General features: G+C 43.2%; 1 protein-coding gene across 1 annotated transcript; it reads left to right on the top strand.

Annotated features, from left to right (window-relative positions):
- Positions 1-1841: 1841 nt before the first annotated feature.
- On the top strand, positions 1842-6857 carry znf710a (zinc finger protein 710a). The gene is made up of 5 exons (XM_047382615.1): positions 1842-1974; positions 3748-5244; positions 5727-5918; positions 6004-6178; positions 6590-6857. Exons 1-5 carry the CDS (start codon positions 1930-1932, stop codon positions 6781-6783), a joined length of 2103 nt encoding a protein of 700 aa, XP_047238571.1. The 5' UTR covers positions 1842-1929; the 3' UTR covers positions 6784-6857.
- Positions 6858-9736: the final 2879 nt, after the last annotated feature.

Here is a 9736-nt window from a genome sequence, read left to right as displayed (position 1 = left end):
CTCACTCAATCTCTTTCTCTTTCCTCTCCCCTCCCCTCTCCTCCTTCCCTCCCTCACGCTCACTCTCATTCCCTATCTTCCCCTCCGCCCTCCTCCTTCCCCCTCCACACCCCTTTCTCTCTATCTTTTCTCATTCTCGCAGCACTCCCAGCTGCTGATGATTGATCAAGGTTTTCAAGGTTTGCCCTTTCCTGTTATTTAGCAGGAAATGTTTATGCACAGTTCTCAGTCTTGCAGTCACAAATGGCATATGTCCACCCTGTGTTTGTTGTGCCTGCCTGCCTGCCTGCCTGCCCTGACTCCTGCATGTCTCACATCTACTTTTTTTGAGTGTGTTTAGTAAAGGTGAGGTAATATAAAAGAATACCTGTCTCAATTATGAGGTTTGTCATTAGTGGCGATCACATCAGTTCTCAGTCGGCAGGTAGAACGCTCTGCCGCACCATTTCTCAAAGAAATCTGGAAGTTCAATAGTTAATATCTTTCCTTTGCTGTTTTTTCTTTTTTCCTCACGCCCTCTTTCTCTCTCTATCTCCTTTTCCTCTCTTCATTCCTCCTTCACTTCTTTGCTTTTATCTTGCTGATGGACTCTTATCTTTTTTTATTCTCACTCCATATCCTCCTCATTTCTTTTTTTCTTTCTGCTTTACTCCACACACCCTGCTTCTCTCTTTTCAACGCATTTTCTTTCTACTCACTATCTGTCTTTCCATCCCCACCTCTTCCCCAACCCACGCCCCCCTTTTCTTTCTCCCCTGTCTTTTATTCTTTCTCTTTCTTTTGCCACATCCTTTCTTATACCCCAGCCCCCCCTTCCTTCTCCTCCTCCTCCTCCTCCTACAGTTCTTCTTTCCCTTCTTCCTCCTTTTTTTGCTGTATTTTTCCCTCCCCCACACAAGTTCTCTTTCCTCTCTCCCTTTTTCTTTCTGTCCCCCCCCCCCCCCCACCCTTCCTCCACTCAGCTTCACTCCCCCTCCTTCTGCTTCTTTATTCCTTATTCTTTCTCCCCCATGTCTGTCTCCTTCCCTCCCTCTCTTCTAACTGCTTTTCTCTCCTTTCTTTCACCTACTCTTTTCTTTTGTCACTCTTTTTTTCTCCTGAATTTCTCAGACAGTATACTTTATACTTAATTAGTTTGGATGAAGAACTCCTCGCTCTCTGTGAAAAAGTAAAAAAAAATGTCCGCATTTCTCAGACATTATCTGTCTGTTTTGTAACTGACAGACGCACCTCCACCCATAGCGTCTCTGAGTGTTTGAGAAAGTCTGTGGCGCCTCTATGAGTGAGTGTGTCTAAATCGACCTTATATATATATATATATATATATATATATATATATATATATATATATATATATTTATATATATATATATATATATATACATATATATATATATATATATATATGTATATATATATATATATATATATATATATATATATACATATATATAACATATATATATATATGTTATATATATGTATGTATATCCTGTGTGTGTGTAATTTGTGCATCTAAGTACATGTGCAAAAAAAATGGGGGAATGCAAAGTATCAAGCATGATCAAGACAAGATAGTTGTAGCTGAAGAGAAATATGTGCTGAAGGGTCATGTTGAATTGTGGAAGATAAGATGTGTGTGTGTTTATGGAGAAAATAAGAGTGAAAACGGAGATGGAAAGGACAGGGTGGGAGGAAGAGAAAGAAATGGGGTGATGCTGTGCATGTGTGTGTGTATGTGTGTGTATGTGTGTGTGTGTTGGGGTGAGGGCTGTTGGAGGGTGGTGGGGAGTGTGGGGGGGGGGGGGGTGGGCACAGTCAGTTCTGATAACAGCAACAGTAGGAGGCGGATGAGCCGTGGGACCGCCCCACTCTCCCGCGGATATAAATAAGAGGTGGATTTTTTACTCCACTCATTTCTCCTGAAGGATGAGATCCCTGAAACACCTCAAACATCACTCCAGGAGCAATGTGGTGAGTTTGGGACCTGAATATACTGGGGGAGATGTAGGTGTTGTGTTAGAGAGGGCGTTGGGGTGATGTTGGAGACTTGTTTTTAGCAGTTTGTGCATGAGGTGTTTACACTCGTCCTGTGCGTGCTCTCGAGTTGGCGTTATAGGAAGGAAGAGAGAATTTACTTTTCACGTGTGCTGTGGTGCAGAGACGTGTTTTCTGAAAGAGCGCTTTCTGCCTCCTCTCTAATTGTTTGTCCTTAGGTGTCTTTCAGTCTTGCAACTTTAAATGTGAAAGTGCACCACTCTCGCAATAATTACCCTACCTTCCATGTCTACTTGTCATTTGTCTTTTTCTCTTTCATTTTGTCAGCCTTTCATTTTGCTGTGCTTTTTCTTCTCTCTACAGCCCTCCCACCCTTCCTCCTTCACCTCTTTCTCTCTTACTCACTCTGTCTTTCTGTCTCTCTTTGGCTGCCCCCCTCACCACCACCACCACCCCTCCATACACTCACACCCCCCTTCTCCTTTTCCTTTCTCTCTTCACTCCTCTCACATGCTCACTCAATCTCTCGTTCCCCTTTCCTCCTTCCCCTCCCCTCCCCTCTTTTCTTTATCTTTCAGCCCCTCCATCTCATTTCTCTCTCTGTCTCCCTCCCTCCACTCCTCCCCCACCCATAGCTCTTTCTCCTTCTCTTCATACCTCCCTCCCTCTTTTCTCTTTCTCTCTTTCACACACACATGCTTTCAAACACACACCCAGTCTCTTTCCTTTTCTTTCCCCACAAACACACACAGTCTGTCTCTGTCTGACTACTTTAAAAGCAGTAATTATAAATGACGTGGTTATCAGGGCATCCAGGTCTACTTCCCTCACCCATGCACACACACACCTTTACTCCTGCTCTTTATCTTCTCTACTATTCTCTCTTTTCTCTGTCTACTATTTTCTCTTAGCATTGTGTCAGGAAAAGGAAGCAGCTCTTTCTTACATGGCAGTGAAAGCTGTGAAACGCTGCCTGAAAAAAAACCTAAACTACAGGGTCAGAACTTCTCCGAAACATTTTTCAGCCAGTTTGGTCCATGCTGATAAATAACCTGAAATCAGATCTTTATATGCAATAGAAGGCCGGTTTGATTGTTGCTTAGTTTCTCCAAAATACGAGCAATTGGGTCTGAAACCCTTCAGGATTATACAATAAAAAAATTTGCATTGGGCTGGAATACAGAATAAGTAAATAAAGCTCAATCAAAGGTCTGTTAAAAAAATGAGACTGCCTGCTGCCATATATCGTCTTGTTAAAGAAGCTCAAGTTTGCAAGCATTATGAAGATGGCCACGGGGCTCAGAGAATCAATGAGACAGTTTTCTTCAGTGATGGGCCGACTGTGGTCAAGCCAGGCAGTCCCAGGACCTCACAGGAAGTGCCGAGGACAGTACACGGAAGTCAGTTTCCTGGCCAGGACCTGCATCCCTTGTTGTGTTCTTTATTATTCTAAAGCCTGTCAAGGAAGGAAGCGGGGCGCGAATACAGATCTGCCTTATCTTCTCGATCTAATGTTCTGTAGATTCAGAGCAAAGACACAAAGGCGTCATCTGAACGCAGCTTTCTCATAGTCAAAAACAAGATCTTAATACACACAAGCTGAGATCAGTTTTACATTAGGTTACAGTTTTATGAGTCTGAAATATGAGGGGATATTTTGTGTTAATGAAATAATAAGTAGTACTTTTAAAGATGTTTCATCAGTCCAAGATCCATTATGTCTTATGCCTTGTGTGTGTGTGCTTACAGGAGGAAGAGAGTAGCTGTTTGGTGCGAACCTTTCCAAAGATGACTGAGGCCCATGTGGATGTGGGCACGCAAACAGAGCCCGTGGTGGTGCTATCACTTGCTCAAGCTGCTGTTCTTGGCCTCATCTCCCAGAATGAAATATTTGGGGCCACCATTGCCCCGAATGGCTTTTACACAGGGGAACCAAAAGAGTGTCCCCCTCCTCCTCCTGAGTCAGTGGAGTACGAGTATGCTGACCAGCTGATAGGCGCCAATGGGGACTACCTCCCTGAACCTACTGGGGAGCAGGAACCCCAGCCGCACTGCAGCGAGAAAAGACGACCCGGCCCCCGTGGGAGAACCAAGAGGCAGAGGAGCGATGGGGAACTAGAATCCCTCAAGCGCAAAGATGTTGCTCCACAGGCTCAGGTTAAAGGTGAAAGATTTGATTCTGACACACCTCCTCCCTGCATTCACATGAACAACAGGCACAGTCCCAGCAAGCTAGAGGATCCAGTCACCCATCAAGCTTCCCTGAAAGAGGAACAGGCCTGTGGAAACTGTTCATCATGTGTGAGAGACACAGCCATGCCACAAACGGACGGACAGAAAGAACAGGAGCAAGAAGGTACTTCTGTTAGGGAGAAAAAGCGGAAGGAAGAAGAGTTAGTGGTAGCGGAAGAAGAGGAGGAGGCACTGAACCTTAAGACGACTGGAGACAATAGCAGTCCTCTGGAGAATCGTTATTACGATTCCAATGAGGTGGCCTGTGAGTCTGCTGACATGCCGATGCAAGGAGAATATGAGGAGAACTGCCAGGCCCAGGCCATGCTGTGGTCGGACCCCGAGGGCCTCGCCAGACGAATGCAGATCGACCGATTGGACATAAATGTACAGATTGATGAGTCTTACTGTGTAGACGTAGGAGAGGGTCTGAAACGCTGGAAATGTCGCATGTGTGAGAAGTCCTACACGTCTAAATATAACCTTGTCACTCATATTTTGGGTCATAATGGAATTAAGCCCCATGAGTGTCTACACTGTGGGAAACTTTTCAAGCAGCCGAGCCACCTTCAGACTCACCTGCTCACCCATCAGGGGACCCGGCCCCACAAGTGCACAGTGTGTGAAAAGGCCTTCACGCAGACCAGTCACCTGAAGAGGCACATGCTGCAGCACACAGATGTTAAACCTTACAGCTGCCGCTTCTGCGGCCGGGGCTTCGCCTACCCCAGTGAGCTGAGGACCCATGAAAACAAACACGAAAACGGTCAGTGCCATGTCTGCACCCAGTGTGGTCTTGAGTTTCCAACCTATGCCCATCTGAAACGTCACCTAACCAGCCATCAGGGTCCGACCACATACCAGTGCACAGAATGCAACAAATCCTTTGCATACAGGAGCCAGCTGCAGAACCACTTGATGAAGCACCAGAACGTTCGGCCCTACGTTTGTCCTGAGTGCGGGATGGAGTTTGTGCAGATCCACCACCTTCGACAGCATACTCTCACCCACAAGGTACTGGTAATGTATCTTTTTTTTTACCAGTCAATTGGCTAGCCGCATTCTGCTTTACATTACTTAACCCTAATTTAAAACAAGATCACAAATACTAAAACCTACTGGGTATTTAGGATAAAAGAAGTTTCTAGCTTCTTCCGGTCAGTGTTTCATGCATCAATACGGATGTAAAATTGAGCCAAATGTCATTCTTGCATCAGAGCCTATTCTCCAAAACCAGTTGCTTTGTAAACATGGTCTTCAAAAGCCTTACGTTTTTGTGTGCTCAACCCCACCCTCAACATGTGTTTTATGTCATTTGCAAAGCTTCCTTTTACATCTGATGATTCACTCAGTTTCTCTAGCAGGATGTATGATTTATTCTTAATTTATTCTATAAAGTTCTGTTATTCATGACAAGCACGGCCGTATACATTATTCCTCTCATATTTAAGTACTGTCTTCTGATTTAGACTTGATCACTTTATGTTTCCTCCCAGGGCATGAAAGAATTCAAGTGTGACGTGTGTGCCAGAGAGTTCACTCTGTCGGCTAACCTGAAGAGACACATGCTGATCCATGCCAGCGTGAGACCCTTCCAGTGCCACGTCTGCTTCAAGACCTTCGTTCAGAAGCAGACCCTGAAAACACACATGATCGTCCACCTTCCTGTCAAACCCTTCAAATGCAAGGTGGGTGTATCGAGAGAGGGGTTTAAATATCGGGTTATACAAAACCATGGAATGGTACTGATTCCTGGACCTTTCCCTCTCTCAGGTGTGTGGGAAGTCATTCAACAGAATGTACAATCTGCTCGGCCACATGCACCTCCACGCCGGCAGCAAGCCTTTCAAGTGTCCTTACTGCACCAGCAAGTTCAACCTGAAGGGCAACCTCAGCCGCCACATGAAAGTTAAGCACGGCATCATGGACAACACAATAGATGGACATGGTGAGTGGGTTTTGCTCTTGTCCTAATTAGACCGCTTTGGAACAGATGAAGCTGATGAACTTGTTCATGGGGTTATGCATGGCACACTTCCAAGTGGGACTGCTCCAAGGGCTTCATGTCACGATTGTCACTCAGTCAGTCTAACGGACTTTGACCCAGCATGTACTGTAATGTAGTGGCCAAGCATTTTGATGTTTCTGCCACTTGCTCCCCATGTGTTTAGTAAATATAGCAGTGCCTGGATTAGACTTGCTTGTCTCTATCAGTGAAGACTGATGCAGAGGACAGGCAATCTGCTGGCTGTCCTCAATGTAGCTATTGGTCTTTAGGAAGAAATCTATGCAAGTGCAAGCATGTCTGTTGTTGAAGGCAGGGTAAGATCATATTTGTATCTTCCCCTTCCTTTGTCAGAACCCCCCCAAGAGACAGAAGGCCAGGAGGAGTATGAAGAGGAGAGCTTTGAATTCAGCGAAAGAGAAAACCGCGCCAACAACAACAACACACCAGACGTGGCCAAACTATCTCAAATGGAGTACTACAGCAACTACGGGAAGACTGCGGGGCGCTTTAGTGCTGCAGGGACAGTGCCAAATACCCAAAAATGAACATGTGCGTGAACTTATTTAACATAGGATTGTTTATTTTGTTTTATTGCTATTAAAGGTGAAATGCCCCTAAAGGGATAGCTTGTATTTTTTTCAATTGAGTTTCTCTGAAATTATCAGCAATAGTTCCATTACCTGTAATTCAAAGATGTTATATCACTGAGTTTGTAGAAGAATTAGGAAACAGTCAGAATAATTGAAGGCTAACAGCTAGTCAGACAGACTAGCTGTTTTTTTTTTTTTTTTTTTTTATTCAACTCTCAAAGTTGAAATTTATCCAGTGGGATAAAACTCTATATTAACATGTCAAACATCTACACTTTCACAAGAGACTGTTGTTGAAGCCAAAGAACTTCATTGTTCCTGTGCTTTGAGGACAGGAGCCAGGCACCTTTCAATACCAATCAGGCGGATCAGGCGGATGATACAGCTGACAGCCTCAACCAAAGTAACTTGGTGTAGTAGCATGCAAGTTGTTTCGGCTAAGAAAACAGAACAAAACTTAACGACCCCTTGTGAAAGACAGTTAATATCTGCTAATATGGCCCCCCCATTGAACAAGGGGTCCTTCTGACTAGCTGTTAGTCTTCCATCACTGTGAGGATTTCTTGACTTTCCTACAAATTCATTGCGATAAAGATAATACATGCTGAGAAACTATTACACATAACTTTACTGTGCCTAACGTCAAAAAATCCCAACTATTCCTTTAAGAATGCGAGGAAGCCCATCAAACTGCACATTAATATGCACTGGAATCACTCAAAGTCTGCAAAATGTGAAAACGTTTCTTGTAGAGGTTATATTTTAAAGAGCAGCATATAAGTACTTAAGTTAAAGAATGTTGCAAATTTGTCAGTTGCTTAACATCATCATCACCTGAGCCCTAAAATAGAAGCACAATTTTATCAAGAGGAAATGCATGTTACATTGCACTTACTCAAGACAATCCCAGTGTCTCTCCGTGTGCTGGGGTTTCACCAGTGTGAGCGGTGAGGGAAGGGATGAGGGGCTTTCACCTACCAAAGCTTATCAAAAGATTAATGACTCACTTTGATTTATACTGTGATAAATAAATGTAAAGCTCTGTTAAAAAAAAAAGACATTCACTTTAGTTCTGTGCTTTACTGTATATTACTGTACAGTATCAGTCCTGCTGGATGTTGGCTGGAACAGGTGCGTTGCACTAGAGAACCACTGTGTCTAATTTTTGTATTCTATATTAACAAATGTCCGCCTGTATTGATCTCTAGTCTATGAATGTAACTGTTTCCGTGGAATGTTTTAAGGCAAATTCAAATGTCCTCCTTTTTTTAATGCTTGGACCCCGTTACCAAGTAAAGTCAAGTTTATTTATATAGCGCTTTTCAGCAACAAGGCACTCAAGGCGCTGTACATAAGGAAAAACATTACAATGATACAGAAAATTAAACAACAGAGGTAAAAAAAATAAAGAGAATAGAATGATGCAAAAGGAAATCTGAACTGAAAACTTAACTAATAATGTTTAGATGACACATTCAAAGGCCACTCTAAAATAAGTTTTTAATCTTGATTTAAAGCAACTTAGGGTTTCTGCGCTTTTACAGTTTTCTGGGAGTTTATTCCAGATTAGTGCAGCATAAGAACTAAAAGATGCTTCTCCATGTTTAGTTCTGGTTCTGGGTATGCAGAGTAGATTTGAGCCAGAAGACCTGAGAGGTCTGGGTGGTTGATACACTGACAACAGGTTTGTAATGTATTTTGGTGCTGAGCTTTTATTGATTTATAGACTAACAAAAGTATTTTAAAGTCTATTCTCTGAGCTACAGGGAGCCAGTGTAGGGACTTTAGAACCGGGTGATGTGCTCCACTAGTTCTAGTGACGATGCGGGCAGCAGCGTTCTGGATCAACTGCAGCTGTCTGATCGACTTTTTAGGCAGACCTGTGAAGACACCGTTGCTGTAATCAATTCTACTAAACACATGAATTAGTTTTTCAAGGTCCTGCTGAGACATTAGTCCTTTAATCCTGGAGATGTTCTTTAGGTGATAGAAGGCAGACCTTGTTACTGTCTTTATGTGCCTGTGAAGGTTCAGGTCTGAGTCCATCACTACACCCAGATTTCGAGCCTGATTGGTGGTTTCTAGCTGTATTAACTGAAGCTGTGTGCTAACTTTTACCAAAGACTTTGCAGCTATGGGCGAGTTCCTCTCCTTTTCCCTCGCTGTTGTGTCAAGCTGGGACATTGAATTTTCCAGACCTTGTGAAATTACATCCAGGTTTCCCCTCCTCCTTACCACGGAGATTAGGCAACCGTGTAGCATCTCTTTTAACAAACCTTACCTTTTTCCCCTTACATCCAAGTCTCCGCAAGGCAACACTGCAAAATGTATTTAAAACAACGCAACCCGCTCCACATCCATATTTTTATTTTTCTCTTTTTAAATGGCTGAGGCTCAACCTGAATTGTCCCGCCCCCAAAAAAAAACTTGGACAGAAATATTAAGTGCCCCGGTGTGTCTGCGAGAGCACACCATCCATCATACTGCGCACTGCTCTCAAGTGATGAACGACAGCCTCCCAACATGTGACAGGGCCGTGGACCTTGCAGAAAATGATGCGGAAATGCTCAATATATTCACTTTTCCACTGCTTAGATTTTTCAAACTTGAAACCTGCAAACAAATTTCCCCATTTACAATGTTGATATATTGCATTAAAAATAAAAGTGCTCTTTTTTGTTAGTTTTTTTTCAGCTTCTGTGTTCACTGCGTCAATATTTTTAGCAATGATCCAAAAAGGAGAACACACTCATCCTGAAAGGCTTTATGTACTAAACCTTAGTGTGAAGATGATATAAATAGAGTTGTATGTACAATGTTGTGTACCAGGCAGAACTGTCAAATAATAAATTTATTTACCTTACTTTTCCTGAGTTTTTAATGAAATCAAACACACGAAAAGCTAAGC

This window comes from Girardinichthys multiradiatus, chromosome 2 (assembly GCF_021462225.1).
Source record: "Girardinichthys multiradiatus isolate DD_20200921_A chromosome 2, DD_fGirMul_XY1, whole genome shotgun sequence".
In the NCBI taxonomy this organism is placed as follows: domain Eukaryota; kingdom Metazoa; phylum Chordata; class Actinopteri; order Cyprinodontiformes; family Goodeidae; genus Girardinichthys; species Girardinichthys multiradiatus.
This window is presented reverse-complemented; position numbering and strand designations above follow the sequence as displayed.